Raw genomic sequence first — 24037 nt, 5'->3', positions numbered from 1 at the left:
AAAATTGATATAAACAAAAGTTTTCAAAGATACGCCCTCGGAAGAGACAATTACGTGTTTCGTTTGACCAATTGATGATGAATTGATAAACAGATGTAAGAATGACTGATATCTAGCTTAAATATATATAATACACGTGGTTTATCGCATCTAAAGTGGCCTAGATTTATCTCACGTGATAAATTTAAATTTTGCATCGCATTAAAAGAAAAGTGTTTGGTATTTGTGATTATAATTGCATAGTAAAATAATTTATGTTCATAAACTTCATTTTTATAATTATTATTGCTAAATTTCTGTTATTACAGTGTTAGCAAATAATAACCTTATGTTTATAGTTTTATCAACTATGAAAAAATTTTACTATAAACTATGATAATTTCAAATGTTAATGAAGTAAATGCAATCACAATTGTAGTAAATATAATCATCTTTTTACATTTGCTTGCTATTTACGTAGTAATAATAGCTATCATTTTTGCATGTTTAAAACAACCATAAATATATAGTCGGTACCAAAATTACTATAAATTATAGTTAAATTATGCAAATATTAATTACAATCATTTTTTTCTCAATGTGCCAGATATTGTTTCACTGTAGTTAAATGATATAAAATGGTAATGGATGGTTGCGAAAATACGGCATGTAGGCGTGACAAAACGTATGATTTCCAATTCAGGACACATTATTTTCTGACTTACGTTAATTGAAAGTAACGGGAACTTCGATGCTTCGAACAGTTGAAACGGGTGTGCCTTGGAGACAACTGGATCGATGGCGGTGACGCTCACCACGAGCACCGCCGATAAGATTATTCGTTAGCTGGTATGCAGAGTACGTGTGTTCTGACTAAACGTGAACGGAATGCCTAAAATTAACCATCCTCCTCATGCCGAATAACCGCGCGCGCAAAATATTATTATGATTTCGCTTCGATTTCGAAGAACGCTGTATGACAAACAGAACTATACGAGATCTATCCGTTTTTAGATCGATTAAATCGAAATATCTCTCAAACATCGATAATATCAGCGAAGATCCAGCTATGACTGAATAAAGCTCATCTTTAATTAGTTAATATTTTGAGCATAATATGTAAAGCCCATTTTTTTAAAAATCTATAAAGTTTCGTCTATAATTCAGATCACTGAAACAAAAATAAAATTTTATTTTTAGTAATTGGGACGTAATTTATCCTTTATCGTTTTACAAGTCTTTATAGATCTTAGTAATATTTATGGCAAAAATTTGTATCGGTTATGTAAACTATATTACTATTAGAACTAGGGGCTACAGAGATTATCTAATGTGTCTAACGTATGAGTTGAAAAAGAAATTTAAAAAATACCGATTTTGCGTAAAACGATAAGAATAATTGGCATAAATAAATGAAAAAGATAAATATGTAGAAAAGAGAAAAAGAGAGTTGTATATACCATACAGAGTGTAGAAAATCTGATTACTCGGCATAATTAATCGCCATTAACGTCAACATCTTTTTTTCTATTTTAATACACGTTTGCTGGGTTGTATCTTTTTACGTGTAGCAAGTTTGTTTCGATTGATTAAATCTTATAAATTTCTATGCTTTCTCGAAATAATTGGAATCATTGGCTGCACTGCGAAATGCCGTGAACGAACCACAGCACTTGTTGTCCAAGTCCTTTTTGCAGAGATCGCAGCCACAGGTTGGTTCTCGTAATCGTCGACGATGGCATTTGGGAGGACATGGTGGTAATTGTGGTTTGGTCTCGCAACAACACGGGGCATAAGGATCCTACGAATTATTATTGCAATCAAAGAGTTCGATAACAAAATAAAATAAGTTAGTGGGTCACACAAGAATTTTATGCAGGGAGATAGCAAAAGTTTTGATTAATTTTAAATTAAAAAGTTGAGGATAAGAGATACGATGTTTTAGAAACGTTATCTCCAAGTTATGATCCAAGTTTATTCATATTCATGTTAATGTTATTAAATATCATTGTAATAACATAGTAGTAATGATTTTATGCTTACTGAGATTTATCTTTTTCACTCTGTGTGCTTAAAAATTGCATTGAATAATTTTCCTATAATTTTCCTCGTACTTTTTTATGTCCTGAGTTACAGTTAATTTTAATTACAAGATACATTTGGCATACAAAGGGGCGAACTTATTCATCCATTTCAGAGAAAAAAAAATTCATTTGATAATATGTAAATTTATATCCTGATAATCAATTCAGAAAGCATAATATTAGTATTCTTTATTTTCATACCTGCATTTTTATGTAACAACAAGAGGTAGTTTTGGGACAGATTTGACTGGGAAGTATATACGATCGTTGCTCTGTACAAGGTGGACCTATGTCGATATCTTCTTCAGCTTTTTCCGGTTTACATCCTTTTCTCGGTTTTTTCTTTTTAGAAGGGCACGCTGATTTAAGTTTCTCCAAACTCCATTCTACTCCCAAGTGTACTGTACAAATAATTCAAAATAATTATCGCCTTAATTTATACAAGAAAAATGTGATTAAGATTTTAATAAATGTGTTGTAAAAATACAAACGTAATTTCATTTTAAAATAAATAACGCATGCAATTAGTAGATTTATACATTCATTTTGTCTAATGTTGGGAAATGAATTTACCATAGTCGAGTAATTGTTCTAAAATATTCTCATGCGATGTTTCATCCGTCATATTAGGCAATGATAAAAATTAATTTTATTTCAATCTTGTTATTGTGTAGAAATGTGACAATCATGATAATTTACAATTTTCTATGTACTATAATATGGATGTAATATATATTATCTGATGTTATCATACAATTGAATATTATCAGTCATTTGACAGATGAGACACCACATTCTACAAAAGTTGCAAATTTCAAGACGTCTAATATTTATACAATGTTTTATTCAATTGTAATTCTTGTAAAAAAAAATTATTAAAAAATTATTTAAATTTATTTGTTTCAAAAAAAATAAATAATAAAACTAAAATAAAAATTTATACACATTATTTTTAATATTAAAAATTAATATATATAATTATAACAAGTGTTTGTAAATATAATCAATTGCTGCATCAATGTCATTTTTTTAATAATATCTATTAATATTCAATTCTTAATACTTATTCTCAATTCTTATATTATTTACTTTTAAAATCTATGTAACAATTTCATGGTTAAGTATTAAACTAGTCAAAAAGTTAAAAATTAAAAAATAAAATTTAAAAATTAATAATTTTTAAAGTAACTTATTTAATTTTAAATAATTTACTTTTAAATTTTAACTATATAGTTATTTTTTAAACGCAAACTTTTTATTAACTTTTTTACTAAGTTAAAAATTCATGTAAAACAAGAAAATTATAAATAAAGTCTCATAAAAGAAAAAATTTAATTTAAGTAACTTTTAACAAGTTAAAGCTTGTCTTTATTTTTTATTATTGTTAACTAGTTAATTTTTTGCTCATGCAACTTTTAAAATAACTAATTTTATAAATCATTAACTAAGAGTCGATTTTGTTCCTTAATAATATCGTTGCGCAGATTTTTTGTATCACGTAATAATTGCGCAACAATACTATTACGACATCGTTAAAATAAGAGAATCGGCCGCTTAGTTAAAAAAATTAATGAACTTACCCGATCTTGCATAATTTATAATTATCTCGAGATATTCTGTTCAATACACGAGCTATGAGAACCTAACCTATTTCTTTCTTTTCTTCACGTTATCAGAGGTGCGTTTCGTTTCATGCATGATGCATCATATATCCTCGTTTAATATCATTTAATATTAGCTTAACAATAAAGATAAATGATGCATTGCACGCATTATGCATGAAACAGCACGCATCCTAGATTTTTCTCATTCTTTTACCATTCGAGTATGCCGCTTAGGTATATACAGGTATATATTACGATTTATTACTTCCCAAGTTCCCACTCCAGCTACGATATTTACTTAGATGGCGGTAGTACACGGTAAAGCATTTTTTTAATGGGCCTTTACGCTCTCACATCATAGAAGCGGTATATTTTTTATTTTTTCGTATCATTTCGTCGTGCAAACACGTTGCGTGAGCTGCGTCTCATTCAGAATTACACATTGTCTTCGGGTCTTCTAGGCACCTGTCAGTCATCACTGAAGCACGACGTGCGTAAATACAGACGTCGTCGCATTTTCTAGCGGAGGACCGAACCAGACCGATCATCCGGGCGACCAAAGCCGATTGATCATTCGTAACAGCCAATCATTCGTAACATGGATGATTGCAGCGTCGAGCTGGATCCGGAGACCGAACTTTACTGCACGTTGCACTTATTCGCCAACGTCATAAACACCCCGGAGATACGCGAGAAACTTGTTGCCGGGAAGCTTCGCTGTTGTGTAGCGAAGGCCTCGCTCATAACCGATGTTCATCAGGTAGTGGTGGCCGCCAATAAAGCCGCCCTCAATGCCAAGCGAAATAAACTAATCACGAGGACCGTATACACGGAGGTTCTATTCTGCCTTTCCACATCGAAGAACATATCTCGCTCCCTGGCCGAGTTTGGTATCAGTGACAGCAACAAAAACATCCTGGTGATACTGATACACAAGCTCGGCGAGGAACAGGCCATGCTGGAGGAAGTCCTAGGAAGTGTCAAGGGAGAGAGGATACCGATCTCGAGGCTGAACGAGTTCACAGACGTAAATCTGATTAAAAAGACTTATAAGATTGGGGAGGATGAGCTGCGTGTCTCCAGTCTCGCTGACACTGTCATCTCGAGGATCAGTTGCAAGGAGTTTATATTATCGAAGTAAGGATCGAAAAGAATGAAAGATGGGCAGACACCAAAACATCCTTGATATATAGGTCAATTACTATTAACGATAAAAGAAACTTTATTTGGAATATGATTTAAGTAAACAGTGGATATGTATAAATGTTTGAACAGCCTACATGCTTACAGTTCCTTTTTTCAGTTATGCCCTTACATTTCATTTGTGATAGCCATTTCTTTGCAAATTCTCACAAAATATTACATATATATATCTTCTATACCAAGGAATAGTTAAATATTATGAAAAAATATGTATGTGATACACATAAAATCTGTGTAATCATAAATTGTCTAACGTCGAACAATTTCTAACATTGTAGCATCATTAAGCTCGACTGAACTGTTGAACTCATTGATTCTGTTATCAAAACAATTCCCTCATCATCTCTTCGTCATACTCTTCAACATCTTCTCTGCAAACATAAAAAATTGAAAGTAAATATCTCTCATTAAAATTAATTTGTAAGTTGGAACTTCACAGGGCATTCTGTTAGGATTAATAATTTATAGGCCATTCTAAGTCAAGTTGTTGCAAGTTGACTGCAGATGAAAAACAATGTTAACAAGGAAAAGCCTGGTGTGGGAGGGAAATATCAGTCAGTCGGAAAATACTTTTGTGATGTTCATTTCTTCCTTTTTTTTTATTCACTCATAAATAAGGCCAAAGATGCGTAGAAAACAATTGTTATATCCGCGAGGACACATCAGATCGCATCAGATCCTGCGGAAGCGAAGTAGTAGATTCAAAGACAGCACCCCTTAAACGCACACTGAATTTGCCGTTAGTGCTTTTGACAGTTTATTACGAGTACCTTGGCAGATTGCACATCTCGCAAACTGCTAAGTCCGCGGCATTGAGAAAAGTGCAGTGGGAACAGGTCCAGAGAGCTTGGTCGGGTGGCGGATTCACAATCGGTTCGGTACCAACGCCGATACCTCCACTGCCTTCCGCGGTCGAGGAAGGCAACGTCCTCGAGCTGTTACCGAAGGACGAGATTTGCGATGGCCGCGACGACGTGGAGGTTACGGATATGAGCTGCTCCACTGTCGCCCAGTGCTCCGATTGGGCCCACTCCAGTGCCTTCTGCTTGTCCTTGTTGCGAATAGCTTCGAGCAGCGGCAACATGTGGTCCTGTAAAGAATAAAAATGTTTGCCAATAATCGTCGATAATCATCCGGATGTTGAATAGCTCAACGATACAATAGTTGCCTTAAAGATAAAAGACTAAAGTTTAATTTCCTAGTTCCGCGTACGATATAAGAAAATATTTTCTTGAATGGAACTATGACACAGAAAAATGACAGCAAGTACAAAAACACTAGCAAACAGCCGTGGTAATTGAATAATAAGTCATAAGCTACTTTTAATATTGTCACTTTATAGATTAAAAATTGAAGATACTGGTACCTTCATTGGATACATATCCATGATAGCGATGAAGAGGAGCAAATGAAAATCAGAAGTTGCCTCCAAAAATTGATCGCTGTTAAACTGCTGCATGTAAGTGCACAATGAATTGAACTCTTGAACCTGTCCATCAACTTGTCTGCAACAGAAGTATCAATATGAATAATTCTTATATAACTATATAACTAAATATAACTATATTTGCATGCTGTATTCACATACGCGTTTGTCCACATACCTGTTTTCAACTGGAAATGGAGTGATATTGTCGTCCGTGAAAAAAGTAAATTGTGGAGTAAGTGGTGTGGATGCAGGTACATCTACCAATAAATATTCTACTGGCAAAGGTCTCGCCAATCTCGTTACCTCGTTTCCATACGTATCTTTCTCCTGGGGGGAAAAAAATGCATTCACGTTATAAAAAATCATGTTCCACGTTATTTTAGTAGGTTTAATAAAATCACGCAGCATATATTCCTCGTTCCAAATAAATATTGTGTTTCATTAAGGATACGCAATTAATACTGCATAAGGCCGATCTCAACCATTTTGATTAATTTAAAAAAATTAAATTTACAAATTATCAATTCTGCAAAACTTACAGTTAATTATCCTTAACTTTTTAATTATTTTAATCAAAAAATTATTAATAAAAAGTTTATATTTTATTTATATAAATAAATTATAATTTATAGAGAATGAATAAGAAAAATAAAATAACACGATCAGTTTTAAGTTTTACAATTTATACATTTAATCGACTGACTTTCTTTAAGTTAATTGGAGTTGATAAGATCAGCCCATAATATATATTATACGTGCTATTTATTAATTAAATTCAGCTTTACATTTTTTAATTCAATATAATTTGAGTATTTAGATCAAGTATTATCTACGCTGCTAACGATAGCATCATTAATTTATTAAGCAGGGTTGGCTAAGTTGATATATTTTTTTTAAATAAGTAAATAGAGTTAAAATTAATAGCGTATAAAATTAATTTAATTACGTTAAAATTAAATTAATTTTGAAAAACATCCATATTAAATTAGAAATTCGTAATTTTTAAAAATTAGATTACTCAAAACAATTATAATATAAATTACTAAAATTTAATATTTTATTTGTAAATTAAATTTATATAAAATAAATATTGCTTTTTATAAAGGAATACATTGTTTCTTTTATAATTTTTCTTTTACAGAGATAAATTTTTAAACTTGGAAAAAAAACTCAAAGTTCATGTGTTTCAAAAATACTTAACTAGTCAAAGTTAAAAATTAAAACAATTAAAATTAATTAAACAAAGAGTCATTAACTTTTAACTTTTTAACTAGTTATTACCCGATCTTGTTAAGAAGACAATCACGCGTATATATCGTTTTCCTCTCATAGACGTTTTCCGCGGCTTGTGTTCCCGCCATAAAGGCGAGTTCACGATTCGCCGCAACGCGGCGCGAGGACGCGCGCACGTGATTGGCGACGCCCCGGTCGCGCGTGATTGGCGACGCCATCGTCGCGTGACCATTCACCATGCGGATGAGCGAGCTCCGCGAGCAGTAGAGTGGAGCGGATACGACGACAACGTAATCACAGCAGCGACGACGACGACGACGACGACGACGACGACGACGACGACGGCGACGGAGGTGGCGTGGAAGGGAGGTTGGTTAGCGACAGAGACGTACGGACGTATGTGTTTAAAGCGGCGGCGGGAGAGGCGAGCGGCAGGGGAAAGCACGAACGGCGACGAGGCGAGACGAAGGGAGCCGAGTCGAGACGCCGCCGCGGTGAGCGAGGTGGAAAAAAGGGAAGGGGGATGGGAGCGGGAGCGGGAAGAGCGCAGGCGAGAAGCGCGTAAGCGTAAGCGACGACGACGACGAGCGAGCGAGCGCGCGCCGCGGTGTGTGTCGGTCGGTCGGTTGGTCGGTCGGTCGGTCGCCGCCATGCCAGTGGTTAGTTTAGTGAACCAAACATCATGATGTGGCATTACGTTCGTATGAGCCGAGACCCGTAGCCGCGCCGCGCGTTTACCGGCACGCTGTCGTTATGTTATCCACAGTAACACTCACGACGTTCGATAAACACGTATAAAACACGTAACGCGTAAAGTACAAAAAAAAAGTATGTATACGTATACACATACACGATACACGTAGTATATATAGAAAGAGAGAAAAGGGAGAATACGTACGGATTATAGCAAAAGATAGAAATAAAGTAGGGAATCCGCATAAACGATTCAGCGAAAAGATCTCGCAACGACAACGATAACGACGACGAAGGCGACAACGACAGCGGCGGCGGCGGCGGCGGCGACGGCAGCGGCGGTAGTGGTGGTGGTGCTGGTGGTGGTGGTTGTTGTAGTGGTGGTGGTGGTGGTTGTTGTTCGGTGCGAGCGGAACCGCGCGCGGCGCGACGTCAGGCCCGATGTAAATCAAAGTTGTCGAATCGCACGATCGAGCGTACGCGTCGCACAGTGAGCATCGGCCGCGGCACGCGCCGTGAGTGACGAGTGCCAACGGTCAGCCTCCATAGCGCGGCAGGGAGACGTTCGCGAGACGTGTACACGGTACGGAAGCATTTGCAAAATCCTGCCTGTGTAGACGGCGAAAGGGAGGGAGAAAAGGGGAAAGAGAGAGAGAGAGAGAGAGAGAGAGTGTGTGAGCGGTAGAGAATCGGAGCGTCTGGTCGCGTGTACGTGTGTCGAGCGGCTGCGTGTGTGCGTGTACGAAAAGAGGAGACGGGGGATCGACGCTCGAAACTGAAAGAGAGGGAGGGCATGCCGGAGCGTACGTCGCGTGCAAGAAAGAGAGAAGTATATATGTACATATAACTCGGTAGCATGCGCGCGCGCACGTCCAGAGACAGGGGGAAGAGCGAGACGGAGCGCGCGCACAACATTCCCGCGCGCGGAATCCGTCTGACACGCAGTTAGTCTGCGAGCGGTTTTCGATCCGCGTGTTCGTGACCGCGAGTCGCGAGTCGGCTCGGAAAGGTTCGGCTGTCGGCAGCTGGTATAGGTAAACCCGGCGAGAAGTCTACCCGCGTGCCGAGTAACGCGCGAGAAGGCGCCTCTCGTCGTTGTCGTTATCGGCGTTGACGACGACAACGACAACGACAACGACGGCGGCAGTAGCGGCGGCGGTGGCAGTTCCGCGTCTCGTCAACGGTTATAAGACGCGACATACAGTGCGCGAGGAAGTGGCCCCCGCGAACACTCGATACCGTCCCCTTCCTCTTCCAACCCGCCCGCTCGTCCGGCGCCTCCGATCCGAGGTCCTCGTTCCCCCCTTTCGCCCCTTGTCGACGCGCTCCCGTCTCTCTCTCTCTCTCTCTCTCTTCTTCCTCCCTCCCCCCGGCGTTTCGCGCGCGAGAGGCGCGACGTCGTGCTCGGGGAATGGCGAATCCCGTGCTTCGCGAGAGATCTCCCCGCGACGATTTTGGCGGGATTTCCGGCGCATGCGCGCGTCAACAGTGTCGTGCTCCATCTCTCTTTCTCTCTGTCTCTGTCTCGCACGCGCGAGTACGAGTCGAGTCGAGTTCGCGGCTCTTCTCTCGAGGCCTCTCGTTGCATAATGACTTATCTATCGCGCCGATACCGTGCCGGATATATCCGAAAGCCCACCTAACCCCCCCCCCCCGTTTTCTCGAGAGTTTTGCCCGCACGCGCGAAACATGGCGAGCACGCGTTCGCGATCATCATCGTCGGCGTCGTCAGCGGCATGGTAGCCGTCTCGAGTATGAGGGTCTGTTGTGAATGAGGGACATTCTTTTGTGTCTCGACGAGGAAAAATAATCTATCGACATTCGGCACGCGATTCGACAATTTTATCCTGCAAATTTCTTTCCTTCGATAAGCCAAGAACATCGTAATTAGTCGTAACGTTTACATGCAATTTTTTTTAATAAATATAATTGCACAAATACTTTCTAGGTTACTTTAAAGTATACGTAAGTCATTGAAGAATTTTTTATACTTTTACACTGTGAGAGAAAAACTATTTTAAAACAAGAAAATTTTATTTAACACAAAAAATTATTTACTCGGTGGGTTCTAATAGTTTATTTACTTGTAATCAAGTTAAAAGTGTTTTAATTAAAATATTTATGTAAGTAAAATAAAGAAATGATTTTTAATCAATTTTTTCTTACAGTTTTAGATAATATTTATTGTTAAACTATTTTTATATTCACGATATTTAGATGTTTTGATCTAAGAAAACAATTTAATTAAGTTTCATAGTGTTATTAATTCATTTGTAAAATTATTTTAAATGTAACAAATGTAAAAATACAAAATTATATGGTTATGTTTATATTTACTTGAAAGTAAACAGTTTTATTTAAACATAAATATTTGCAGCAAAATATATAATGTTAAGAAAATAAATTTTTTTTCATTTAAAACAATTTTTCTCACTGTGTGCGAATAATTGAAATTAACTCAGAAGTGCTGCTGTGAAGAAAGTGCCGAAAAACCATGCGCATGCAAAGTGTTAATTATTTAATTAATTCGCTACGAAGATCGGATTGTTGCTCTTTGAAGACAAAGGCCCGTTTTCATAATCCATGGTTACTAAAAAGGTTAATTATAACTTAATTAGTACATCCATAAGCTTATAATTAAATTAAAAATTGTACGTGTACATACACGTAAAGCTTCAGTTTATTTAACTAGAAACTTATGAAAGAATATGTATCAATGAATTTTTAAGTTACGGTTAACCTGTCTTTGGTTGCCATATATTATAAAAACAGGACTAAGTCTCTTGTTTACATATGCCTACGAGCGTGTTTACGCAACGCGTTCGCGAGATGAGAAGTTTTCCGGCACGAAATGCGCGTTAGGAAGTTTCATCCAGAAAAGAGCGATTCGGTGTGTCCTCCGCGAGTAAAAATTTCAAGGCATAAATTAGTTCCGTTTTTTTTTTTCACATTCCAGGATCGAAATTGCACGGTTTGTCCTTCCTTTTTTCCTCTTTTCACATTGGAGGAAAAGAGAAAAGCCATACAAGAAGTTCAGTCCTAGAGTGTGGAGAAGAAAAAAGCTTTTTGTACGAGCTGAGAGGGAAAATTGTGTAAATATTCGATCCACCGATCGGCTATAGAGGTAGAGATATCGACTCGACTCGAGTGGTCCCAGCCAAAGGTTAATATTCTCAGGTTAAAGCATTTCGCACCGGAAGTAAGATTTAATTAGCGTTTATTATCGTCGACGCCGAGTTCCCAACCAGAGAATCTTAGGCCCTGCGTGTAAGAGAGAAATATATAAACGTATAATCAATACGAATAAAAAACTTGAAATATAAATTTGTCGTACGAACAACGTAACTTATTTTTTATTTAAAGCGTTCATTGAGAAAGCTGATAAATTTTAATTTCGATTCCTAATATCTAATATTCCTCTATTGTGCGCAGGGTCTTACTATCCATATCTTTTATTATTTTCGATTTAAAAACCGGCAGAATCTATCGAAATCTGTCTCATTGCGCTCCCCTTTGCTATCGAATTATAAATCGGCAAAAACCGAATAACGATCGAACGAAAAAAAAGGGGACCATTCAATATTCCGATTTAAAATCCGACGTTTTCAATGATCACGCCGCAACACGCGCCATTCGAAATAATTAAAGGATTATTAGATCCTCTTTTTAGATCCTTTTCTAGTAGAATGAAGGAAAATCGAGATGCGTAAAGATTCTCGTTCGCGTAAAGATTCGAGATTCAATTTCGCGCCGTCTAGGATACGTTCCAAAACTCTACTCGTCGGGTAGAGTAACTTCGAGTGACCAATCAGGATGAAAAAAATCTCGAGACTTCTGAAGATTTCTTAATCCCGATTGGCCGTTCAAAGTTACTCTATCCGAGTAGAATTTTGAAACGTATCTCTGGGGATGGAAAAATGGGGTGCTCCGAAGAGTGAAATCCCACGATCGTCTTAGGCGTTAATGTCGTCACGTGTTGCGTACGACTCGCCACGGTGCACGAGCACCTATATCGAAAAATCGTCCGGGACGCGAGCACGGTCAAGGTGATCGTCGGCATGCGAGTGGGGAGAAAGGGTTAAGGGCGAGCGCGGCATCGCGGACGAGCTCAAGTCGCGTCGGTCGCGCTTTCCCGCCTCGTACCCCCGGACGTGAATCGAACCTCGCGCGGCGCGGCGAGTGTGTTTACCCGTCGTCACGTGTGCGGCGACGACAACGACGGTGGTGGCGGCGTATCGATTCTTCTGAATCGCGCATTCGAGCCTCAAGGCGAGAGAGCAAATCGCGAACGAAGGTGGACCAGCCGTCGACGTGAGGACGTAAACAATACCGCGGAAACGACGTCGTAGTTCGCGTACGCGAAGGAGAAATAGAGAGAGAGAGAGAGAGAGACACGTTCGTTAACGGGGAAAACGTCGATGACTCGATGACGCACGAGGTGCGATATGGGTCAAGGAATATAGGCCGCCACGACGACGACGGCGGCGGCGGCGGCGATTTCGCGCCGCGCGTTCTTGAAACCGGGAAAGTCCACGGCGACGAGACAGCAGACGAGTCTACGGTCGAGTCGGCGCGTGGAGACCACGTAGTAATCGTAATAACGTTAGAGAGAGAATCCACGCGTGAAAAGCAACGCGATGTGAGATAGAAAGAATACAAAGCGGAGCAGAACAGAAAGAGAGAGAGAGAGAGAGAGAACGGTGCGCAGCGGGAGAAGAGAAAGAGTGAGAGAGAACGATGGACGGTACCGAGTGTTTTGTTTACATACGACGGCGTGACCTTTCACGAGTCTCCTTCCCTCGCGTGAGTTACCTCTGCCGCGTGAATCGGCAGTGACACGCGGCGAAGCAGCTCTGACGAGCTTCGCCGCGTTAAGGGAGACGCGTTTCCGTCCGGAGTTATACGCGCGTACGCAAAGTTTCGCGACACATACATGTATTAATATATACATATACACCCTTCCTGGAGGCAAAGCCGCATCGACGCAATTAAACGTCATCATCGCGATCTGTTTCAGGGGCACGTAACTGACGCTACGCTTCGTAATTCGTGGCGTGATGTTGCTCAAACAGGTAAATCTCTTTCGGAGTAAACTGAGCGGGATGTGAATGGGAGAGGTGCTGGATATCGGCCGGGAAGCGAGTGTATAGCGGCACAGTCGAACGAAATTTTACACGATGATGATGATGATGACGACGACGCGGCGAGAATAGTTCGAGTTGCGTCACGCCAAGTGTTTTCTTATCGCTTGCCGGTTCTTGACGATCGGACTCGCGATCTAAACGCAGTAGATATCTTATTCCCGTTGATTCCGATGTTTCGTCGTGCGATGTAGGAGGGGGGAAAAAAAAGAGAGAAAATAGAGGGGCTTTATTACGTGTGTGCTTGGGTGTATGTAAAACTGTGTGTTTTTCGCGCGCACGTGCACGTTTGCGAGGAGGAGAAGGAGGAGGAGGAGGAGGAGGATACGCACGCACGCACGCACGCACGCGTATGTGTACATGGGTGTTCGCGCTTCCAGATGCTGGACCCGAGCGTGCTAACGGACCTGGAGGAGCTGACGCTTTGCGGTTGCTGCAAGCAGAAGTACAATGACGTGGATCAGTGTCCCAAGTACCTTAGTTGCAAGCACTACTTCTGCCTACGGTGCATCTCGAGCAGTCTGCTGAAGGGACGCGACCTGTTCTGCGCGCACTGCTGGAAGCAGACAGACCTGGGTGACCAGGGCCCGGACGCTCTACCGACTCACTCTGCTCTACTTGCCCTGACCAACAACTTGTCGCGCCTCAAGATCACGACGAACAACACGTCCGGCAAGCCCGTCGACAAAGAAAGAAAGGTAACCGGAGATTCTTTTCCCCTTAAAAATCTCACGATATTTTCCACGATATTATTGTGTTACTCGAGACATTCGGCGGTGACACGCGACTCGAGAGACGAGACGGAGATGAAAATGCGGCAAGTTTCTTTGATGATCGTCGTAACGTGACCTGTTGCTATTTCTATCTACTCGAAAACGATACGTTGAACGTGTATGTATTCGATCTCGAGGAAATGAAACGGGGAAATTGCATCACACCGGTGGTGCACCAGAATGAAACAACATCGGAGAATTATTTCCGCGACACAAAATTACGATGGGTTGACTCGTTGAAAATCAATGTACTATTGAGACATCTCTCTGTCGAATAAAATGGAATCGCCTGGAATTCGGTTGACGAAAGATTATTCGGACGGGGACGCGACGCGATTGCTACGATACGTCGCGTATGATTTGTCGGGAGGGATGGGGTAATTGGACGTGTAAATCGAACGCGAGACGCAGGACGCGCGTGCGAAGCCGTACGAGAAGGTGCGATTCCGGCAATAATAGGATGATGTTGATGAGAGTCATCCCTCTTGTTTTCCTCAAGCGCGGACGACTGTTTCCCGAATCTGCGGTAATTTCGTAAATTTTTTTTTTGCTCCATAAAAAGCTCTCAAGATATCTCTCTCTCTCTCTCTCTCTCTCTTTCTATAAGAAACGCGATAATTTGATATTCTACTTGCGACACTTCCTGTCGTCGCGGGTCGTGAACCTTCGTGTTTATCGTGTAAACTGCACGTGGACGGTTTCTCCTCGTGGATCGATAATGCTTAAATATTTTCGCAGAGTGAGAACTGTCACACACACGGAATGCCACTGGCATTGTGGTGTGCGACATGTTGCACGGCGCTTTGTAGAGCGTGCGCGAGTCCGCAGGATCATCCGGGTCATCAGATCAAATCGCAAACCGATGCCAAAGAACAGCTCATATCCGACGTAAGTGTCCCTACACTGTATTCGCTTCTTTTCCGGTTTCGCGGCGTTAATAGGGTGCTAATGGCGAGAAAACGCGTCCGCAGGTTCAACTGGAGGTGATCACCATGAACAAATTGTCGGCGGAGATTCAAAGACTGGCCGGGCAGCAACGCGAATTTCTGATAAAGGTGCTGGAGGCGTGCGTGACGTTGAAGACGCATCTAGAGACGGATCTGCAAAACGGTTGGAGTCACTTTCCTGAAATAACGGACGCGCGTGAGGCCCTAGGTAAAGCGAAGATTGGCCTGCAGTTGAGCGAGACCCCGGGTGACGTGTACTCTTTACACGCGGAGCTTATTCACGAGAAACAAAGGTTGCAGTCCAAGTACCAGGAGATGATGGTACAGTGCCAACTGGATGATCTCATCGGCAACTCTGGGGTGATTTTCGACTTCACCTTGCTAAAGCAGGCAGTAGCGGGCATTCACACGGGAGATCCAATCGTTTCTCAAGGCAACGGTAGTCGATTGTCGAATCATACGGCCTCGTATAATCCGATCTTGTTCCTCGCAAATTATTGCATGTCGCAATTGTACACGCATCACATTATCGGTAAACAACAGCAGCAGCAGCAGCAACAACAACATATGCAGAACGGCTCGATGGAGTACCACCATTCGAATATGATGCCACCGCCGCCGCAACAGGCGCCATCCGTTCACGTTCATCAGGGTCCACCGCCACCGCCAGCGGGACCGGGTGGGCTCAACCAAGCTCCCCAGCAACTCCTCATTCCACCCGGTTCACCGTCCGTCAAACCCGTACCGCCTGCACCGCCCAACGCCATGTTGCACCCGCAACAACAGTCGACATTCATGCCTGACGCGGTCGGTACCGGTGCCGGCGGCGGTAGTTTAGTGACCGTCCACTCGTCTCCGCAACCGCCGTCCAACGCGATAACGGCGTCGTTGAGCCGAGGACCCGCGAATTCATATCCCCTGTACTACTTCAACATCGAGGTGAACGGCTCGCCGCACGGACGCATCGTAATCGAGGTGCGACCGGATGCGGCACCGAAGATGGCGAAGAACTTCAGCGTACTGTCGACGGGGGAGGCCGGAGTCGGTTACAAGGGATGTACGATATTTCAATGCTGGGAGGGCGAGTCCGTCATCACGGGTGACTTTGAGCTTAACAACGGCCGCGGCGGACGCAGCATATTCGAGGACGGTTACTTCATGCCGGACGATACCAAGTTCCCGGCGATTAGGGGCGCGGTGGGCATGAGGCGAACGCAGAAGCGACACGACAACCTTGGCATGGTGGGTTCGCAATTTCGCATAATACTGCAGGAGATGCGCGGTTTCACTGGTATCTTTGGCCATGTGGTCGAGGGATTGGAGCTGGTGGAGAAGATATCTACGTTTGGCGACCAGACTGGCAAGCCTACCAAGAATATTCTAATCACGAAATGCGGTAAATTGTAACGTTTATGCTGTCGCTGTCGCGCGGTTTGTTGCAACGCGGGGTACTCCGAAAAATGAGTATATACTCCGTATATGATATAACGCCGTATACAACACGTTTTCCTGCTCTAGATAACCGAAAGAAAGTCGCCACGGTATCCCCGATACTCGCGCGTTCGCGGCTGCGAAAAGAATCTATACGTAAGGGAAAAAAAAAAAAAAAAAAAAGTGCAAAATGAAATCACGTTACACGTAATTGTCCGACGACTGGAGACGATTATTGTTATTATTATTATCCGCCACGCGCGTATGTCCGCTCGGGGATATCGTCGCGACACGTTTATTAGCTCCGCGAATCCTCGAACGCTCTGTACGCGAGTCATGCAACTTAATTAACAATAGTGTGTCTAAAGATGTCGAATCTATTTTTAAAACATGGGCGTGTGCGAGAAGAAGAAAAAGAGATAAAAATCCATATTTTGCTATTGACTGGGAATCGATACGAGATTCTGCTAACAATAACGACGATGATTGATATACATACACTTACATATATACACATACACACACACATACGTACCTCAGAGATCGACCGTGATATCGATACGACTTCTCTAGCTGATACGACATATTTGTTTTTTTAGGGAAAGAGAAGTCTGACGTTTATTTTGGCTATTATCGGCATTAACTCTTCTACGACGTTGTAGCTCATAGAACGCGGATCGCGCGTTGAACGTGATATAATGGAGAAAATACCGCGCGAATCGCGGCAGACGGTTCTCCAAACCGGCTGCGAGCGCAGCTAATGTTTTAGATCGTAGATAGCGAATAAGAGGGGGAAAAAGCACGTGTAGAATCTGGGAACTTAAATGTAGTGAACTACTGTTGTCAAAGGCAACCGAATCGTGTGTTGTGTACGCGAGGTACATTTACGAAGGAACGAAAGAGACAAATCTGCGCACGAGCATACGTTCGACTCTTTCGATTCTTATATTTTTCTTTTATTTTCTTTGCGATCTTCGCGACTTACTGCTAAAAAGTCGTGAATCGCGCGATTCCATGTACGCAAGTCTCTCGATTAGATATCTTAGCCGGGAGAGAAAGAAGAGACATCGGTATAGTTAATCACGTAGGAGGGCAGTTTATGGTTCGTCGGATACGGCGATCGCGTGTCGTTCCGTTCCGGAGGTGCGAGGAAAAAGAGCTAAAAGGGAAAAGAAAAAGAGATATTCATCGCGCGCGCGCGTCTTGCGAAGAAGAATCTTGCGATACTCGGATATTTGCGGCTCGAGTCCCGTTCCCTTTTCGTTCTTTGCGAACTAGCGAACCGTCGTGGGTTATATCTGTATTTAAGATTAGATCTCAATGCGTCGCAAATGTATGCAAGGCCTAAATACTACTATGTAGACCGTAAGCCTCGTGTCGTCTAATCGGGAAATGAACGAAAGAAAACAAGAAATGTGCGGATATATAACGTATATATATATTAAACGAATCATTCCTCGATGCTATATATCGAAAATACTACGATATAATGTAACTGCGTTATAACTACTCGTCTGAATCCTCGTAATGAAGTCCCATGCGTTATTATCGTTACATACAGTGTCACACACGCGCGCGCGTACGCGGGGAGCGGACCCGTATCTCTCCCTCCCTCGCGAACACACGTGCGTGCGTATTATTTCCACGCGCGTACAAGGCAAGGCACACTCACGCGTAATAAGCAGAAATTGCACGCCCTCGCGTCGTCGCGGATATGCCTTCTCGAAGAAAAGCCTCATTCGATGTTGAACTTGAAAGTTTTAACACTTGTTGATTAGCTGATTAAAAAAAAGAAGAACGCGTCTCTCGCGATCGACGTCGCGATGATTGACGCAATGCGAAACGCGTCACGTCGTGTATCGTCTTTAGGGATAAATAACTCGCTCCTGTACGATCAAGGGCGGAAATGCTGTTCGAGTATAGTGAAATCGAACTACGCTTGTATCAAATTTATCTCTCTCTCTTTTCTAGATTAACTGGTTGGTTAACTAGCCAAGATCCAGAGAAAATTCAGCGAAACTCGGAAGATTCTTTTAGAGAATCCTCGTTTATTCGCTAAAGTAGTTTGCAATTCTCTCTACGTCGGAAGGCATTTTTACTGTTGATTGCACATGTACAATATTGTATACACGACGACCGTAAGGGGGTTTAGGGGGGTTAGATGATTGTGTGTTCGAACGGATGGATGAATGAACGAATTCTCTCGTTTCGGATCTGAACGGAGAAGATGCCGACAAATTGTAATTCTTAGTACGTAATCATAGACGCAATCGTAGACGCAATCGTGAGGAACAGAAAACATATTGTACCGAAGCGAGTGATAAAATCAGGCGGCCCACCTATGTACACGTAATAAACACAAAATACATACATACATACATACATACACACACGCACACAGATACCTATGCGCGCGCGTATACATATATATATACAAATATATAAACTACGTATATTTTTATGAACGTGATGAGATAACAACGCATAGCTTGTAATATCGATTCTAACGACCGACCGATTTACCTGGCCCCTCGCGTGCGATTAAACGATTGAGCGGCTGTAAGCACTTGGACAAGTTCTTTCCTCGCCTTTCTACCTCGCCATTATTTCCCTCCGTATTTCTCCTTTTTCTTACTTCCGCTCTGTCTTCTCTCTTTCTCTCTCTATCTATATATACATATATGTGTATATACAGATATATATATATATATATATATATATATTTTTTGTTTCCTGCCCTCGAATTGCGATGATCATTGAAAACGCTAAGATCGTGATCTTTTTTTTTTAGGTTCGCGGTAATCACACCGTAGCAACCATCGTTTAAACGAATTTTATTATTTCATTATACATGTACGAGGTGAACGTTTATTGCCCCAACTTAATTGTACTTTTAATCAATCGATTTTGAGTTATAAACTATTCTTCTCTTCCTTTCGTGTATTATAATTTGTTCGTATCCTATATCTATAATCTTAAGTTGTGCGACAGAATTGCGTAAATTCCAATAAATATTAAGCTGCGATAGATATATGTGAAAATTCGAAGGCACTCGTTCGATATACATGTATTATTAGCTCGAAGTGATTCAAAAAAGCGTAATCGAATAGAAAATAAAATCGATATGTTTGAACTTACCTTATAGAAGACATCCGGAACGTATTGCTTATCGGTCGACTCGATCACATAGCCCAATTCCGGTGCGTCTTTTGTAGGAACCAAACAGCCATCTCGTACTAACGCCATGCATTGATTGGATACCTGATAGCCCTCCATATGCACTTGATTTTTATCATCACCTGTAATATTCCGGAAAAAAATTATATATATATATATAAAAGATGTACACATCTCTGAGAACTAGTTTTGCATGGCGTTTGTAGCTAGATATAATATGCAAATTATTGTGTATTATTGTTAGTAAAAAACATCATTCATACTAACGCCATGATGATGATACAAGAAGAACTATATATACTATATCTTATATCATATGATATATATATAAAAATTATATATATATATATAAAAGATGTACACATCTCTGAGAACTAGTTTTGCATGGCGTTTGTAGCAGAGATATAATATTTGGAAAAGTTATTGTGTATTATTAGGTTGGTAAAAAATTCGTTCTTTTCCTATGTGGCTTACGCCCTGATGATGACACAAGGAACGAACTTTCTAATCAACCTAATATCTTCATAACAAAAAGGATGTTATATATAAAAAATAAGTGTTACAAAATAAGATTGACTTACCTGTAACGCAAACAGTTACAAATTTTGAACCGAAATAACTATTAGGCGAGAAACGGCAGGGGTTTGGGTACCGGTTTTGAAAGTACCCAGCCATAATGCACTCTTGAGCGGATAGAAAATGGCTTTCTATATTGCGGACGTGTTTAACCTGATTGAATAAAACTGACAAAGTTAATCGCCGCACGTACGTGTTAAGAATGAATTATACGAGGAATAAAAATGTATCAAATTACCGTTCCCTTCTTGACATCATCAGCTATGAGGTCAGTGAAAATCCATCCGACTCTCCTCAGATTAAGTGTCCGGCCTAATTCTTCGACTAACGCTTCCCTCTCGTCCGGCAGAAGTCTTATCGTGTCTTTTGTACTTTCCTGACCAAAAGAAAATAACCGCGAACGTTATTTCGGTACTTGTTAACCAAAAGTGTATGTTTATAGATTTGTCAGAGATTGTACGAACGCTGTGTACCTGCGGTGGTTCATATATGGCCGCAACGACTGCTCTAATTCCTAGCGGAACATCCGAATGTACTTCGTATCTTCCGTACAGATAGCCGATACGTTGATGCCCAGTGCTGCGCCAGTAATTAAGAAAACGTTCTACTAAACTAGCATTTTCGAACATGACGTTGTCCACGTGCCGATAAGTTTGGCGGTTCAGGGTGATTGAGTTCGGTTGGCACTTGCTGCAGATCCCTCGCGGCCACGGCGGATGGTCTTTGCAGCCAGTCTTTATACGGCAGCTTATGTCGTCTAATTGTATAAACTTGCCCCTGCGACAAATATATATACGAGATACAGTCGAATATCTTGTAACGTTTACATTATTTCACGACGCATTTCACACATACCTATCAACTCCGGCAGTGAGTTTCCTGAGATACGAATGAAAAGACAGATGTTTGATATTTTGTTCTTTCAGATAAATTTCATCAAAAGGTTCCAGAGGTGAACAGTGAACGCAACATCCTCTCGCTCCATGCCGACAACTATAAAAATAAATTTTCCTCTCTTACTTTGATATCATATTCAAATACCATTTAGAATACTTACAGTTTCTCGTCACGTTTACGCTGAATTTTGCCGTCCAGTTTCCATAATTGCTCGTCGATATCGTTTTCAACTACACTCAATATAGATCGTGAAGGACCAGACGATCGATTTGTAATTCCGTTTGCAGTGTCCATTGGGCCTGGTTCTGCATTACACAAAACAATATAAAAACCTGATAATAATAATAACGTAAAGACGGCAAATACGAGTCAAGCGCGGTAAGTAGTGCGCAATAAAATGTATTCTCTGAGAGTTTTTACATAATTCAAATTTACATAATTTATTAAACGTTTCGGCTCATTCTTCGAGCCATCTTCAGTAAATACAAAGAGAAGGCGCAGTTGAGGTTGAGGCGAGAGGCTTCAATTTACAATCTGACCACGCGCATTTATCTATCATCGACTGCTTATAGCTCATTTTTGTTATCTATTTATTTTCATCCTGTCTGTGTATCTCTCCGAATATCTGTTCGACCGGCAGCATCAGTTCCCTTCTCATTTCAATTTTGACCATTGTACAGACAAGACGTGCTCACTGCTAACTTATTGTATTGTTCTTAATTATTTTTAATTCTTTTATTTGCGCTATTTCGTTGACATGTGGTTATCTGCGCTGAATTTTTTGTACCTATTGGACAATTACTGATGTTGAGGTAAGTCTTTTATCTTAAATAATTTAAACCATGATTCATTATAATTTCCCTGTCTTAGTTCGAATCATGCTCCGATTTTTGAGCCTAACTCATCGAAACGTAGCATCTTCCTGCTGAGGAAGCCTCTCGCCTCAACCTCAGCTGCGCCTTCTCTTTGTATTTACTGAAGATGGCTCGAAGAATGAGCCAAAATGTTTAATAAATTATGTAAATTTAAAAACTCACAGAATACATTTTATTGCGTACTACTTATCGTGCTTGACTCGTATTTGCCGTCTTTACGTTATCATTATTACCAATTTCACGAGTCTTATTCCGTTATATTTAAAAACCTGATATTTAAAAAAATAAAAAAGATTTATATTTATTCCAGAAGAATATTGTGCACAGTTTGTAATTGGATATAAAGTTTCTTTGTAAATATGCTTGAGTTAATGCAAAGAACGTTATCTTTAATATATTGAATAACAGCATGCTTCATTTGAATTCTATTTAAAGTCACTGAACTATCAACTTTAAATGATTTTTTAAGAAAAATATTAAAATAATTAATTGTAAATTAATTGATATCTTTTAGATTTAATTTTTATACAGATTCGATTAACATATTATTTTTTATTTGAAAATAAAAATACATTAGTTGTCATACATTTGTTTATTATCTTTCTATTGTTCAATCTCTGTTCATTGACTAGTGCAGTGACCCTATTATTTCAAGCAAATGTTTGTATGTTTTATGTGTTGTAGTTCCAACTATTTGGGTAAATGAATCAAATTAAATACCTGTAGAAGTGTTATTGGAGGCACTACTGGTAGACGGAGCACTCCACAGTTGGGTGCCATTGGCTGGCACAAGGTAAAGTATATCTCCATGAGAAAGACCGATCCCAGACACAGTTCTACTTCGAGTAGATGTGAGTGGTTCCTTCTGATTTCGATGCTTACAGAGATTAAATCCAAAACTATTTAAATCGAAGGCTTCGTACACCTAGGCAAGAGGTAATCAGAGATCAATTTCACCGACACTGTCTAATAATATATATTTGTAAAAACTAGAATATCTCTTGCAATCTGTACCTTTTCGTAAAGTCGAGAAACTGTATCAGAAGGTAGTACTTCTATACGTTTTGTACCCTCTGGAGACTGCACACGTAGAATCTAGAAGCAAATAAATTCATTTAACAGCCATAATTTTAGATTTTTTCAGCAAGAGTAAGTTTCTGAACATTGTACGAGATGGAATTCCTTGTAACATAACTAACATAACACTCCTAAATATTTTTTTTCATTCTCATATAAATGGAATCTATTTGAAAACCAAACAACAGAGAGGATTATTCTAGTCACTTTTATACAAGTTCCTATATCAGACGTGATACAACAACAATTAAAGATTGGTAGGAGGGAGATCCCTAGTTCTCGTTTTCTCCGCAAAAGTTATATAATTACATTCGAAAAACCGTCAAGTCACGAGAGCGGAGGGATCGGACGTGGCGAGAGCTTCGCTTGTTTTCGCGATCGTCAAAATTAATCGAAGGAAACGGAGAGAGGGAGGCCAGATAGCCTCCGTAGAGCAAGGTAACCCCTGCTCGCAATCTCGGGGAATTTTCTTTTCGCGGCCACGTTGCGACGCGAGGGAGGCAAAGCGAGCGGGGAGAAAAACGGGAAGCGCGGTCTCCGCTCGCGTCACGCGAGGCAGTTCCCTGCGTCGTGGTTCGGAAGGTCGATCCGACCGCCGCGTGCACTTACGATATTTGACATCTCGCCGGTGTCGGTGGTGCATCAGCTGTTCAGCCCGCTGTGTCGTACGGCCGCACGAGCGTGCGGTGGCGCCAAAGTCCCTAGTGTCGCGACGACGCCACGACGCTGCGAAAGGAAAACTGTCGAGTCAACGTCGGTGTGAGGCTGACCTAACCTCCTTCACGCGCTCTCCTCCGTCCTCTTCGCGTACTCCCTTTCTCTGTCTCTCTTCCCGCGTTTTCCGTCTCTCTCTCTCTCTCTTTCTCTCCTTTTCGCTCGGTCGACAAACAAACCGTGTGCCGTTCAGCCTGCGAGCAG

General features: G+C 40.9%; 4 protein-coding genes across 18 annotated transcripts; 2 read left to right on the top strand and 2 right to left on the bottom strand.

The window, feature by feature from the left end:
• Positions 1–1116: 1116 nt before the first annotated feature.
• LOC105207471 lies at positions 1117–4183 on the bottom strand. The gene is made up of 5 exons (XM_039450419.1): positions 4174–4183; positions 3644–3679; positions 2265–2464; positions 1440–1780; positions 1117–1150 (listed from the first exon to the last, which is right to left on the bottom strand). Exons 1-4 carry the CDS (start codon positions 4181–4183, stop codon positions 1586–1588), a joined length of 441 nt encoding a protein of 146 aa, XP_039306353.1. The 3' UTR covers positions 1117–1150; positions 1440–1585.
• Positions 3626–4942, top strand: LOC105207470 (EKC/KEOPS complex subunit Tprkb). Of its 3 annotated transcripts, none has more exons than XM_026138588.2 (2): positions 3626–3911; positions 4129–4942. In XM_026138588.2, the coding sequence occupies exon 2, from the start codon at positions 4266–4268 to the stop codon at positions 4806–4808; it is 543 nt and encodes a 180-aa protein (XP_025994373.2). In that variant the 5' UTR covers positions 3626–3911; positions 4129–4265; the 3' UTR covers positions 4809–4942. The 3 variants fall into 3 exon arrangements, with proteins under 3 accessions (XP_025994373.2, XP_011175267.2, XP_039306545.1); XM_011176965.3 differs by lacking the exon at positions 3626–3911 and adding an exon at positions 3934–4033; XM_039450611.1 differs by lacking the exon at positions 3626–3911 and adding an exon at positions 3965–3985.
• Positions 4872–23967, bottom strand: LOC105207469 (nuclear protein localization protein 4 homolog). Its single transcript, XM_011176964.3, has 13 exons — positions 23729–23967; positions 23057–23137; positions 22763–22967; positions 21328–21472; positions 21126–21263; positions 20744–21047; positions 20509–20646; positions 20276–20423; positions 19656–19816; positions 6475–6626; positions 6237–6375; positions 5641–5960; positions 4872–5241 (listed from the first exon to the last, which is right to left on the bottom strand). Exons 1-13 carry the CDS (start codon positions 23738–23740, stop codon positions 5193–5195), a joined length of 1992 nt encoding a protein of 663 aa, XP_011175266.2. The 5' UTR covers positions 23741–23967; the 3' UTR covers positions 4872–5192.
• On the top strand, positions 7914–18315 carry LOC105207467. Of its 13 annotated transcripts, none has more exons than XM_011176957.3 (5): positions 8092–8360; positions 13243–13297; positions 13747–14064; positions 14878–15027; positions 15111–18315. In XM_011176957.3, exons 2-5 carry the CDS (start codon positions 13283–13285, stop codon positions 16491–16493), a joined length of 1866 nt encoding a protein of 621 aa, XP_011175259.1. In that variant the 5' UTR covers positions 8092–8360; positions 13243–13282; the 3' UTR covers positions 16494–18315. The 13 variants fall into 13 exon arrangements, with proteins under 13 accessions (XP_011175256.1, XP_011175259.1, XP_011175257.1 ...); XM_011176955.3 differs by having other exon boundaries at positions 8092–8808; XM_011176956.3 differs by having other exon boundaries at positions 8175–8191.
• Positions 23968–24037: the final 70 nt, after the last annotated feature.

The sequence above is a fragment of the Solenopsis invicta genome, chromosome 6 (assembly GCF_016802725.1).
Source record: "Solenopsis invicta isolate M01_SB chromosome 6, UNIL_Sinv_3.0, whole genome shotgun sequence".
NCBI classification, from domain to species: domain Eukaryota; kingdom Metazoa; phylum Arthropoda; class Insecta; order Hymenoptera; family Formicidae; genus Solenopsis; species Solenopsis invicta.
This window is presented reverse-complemented; position numbering and strand designations above follow the sequence as displayed.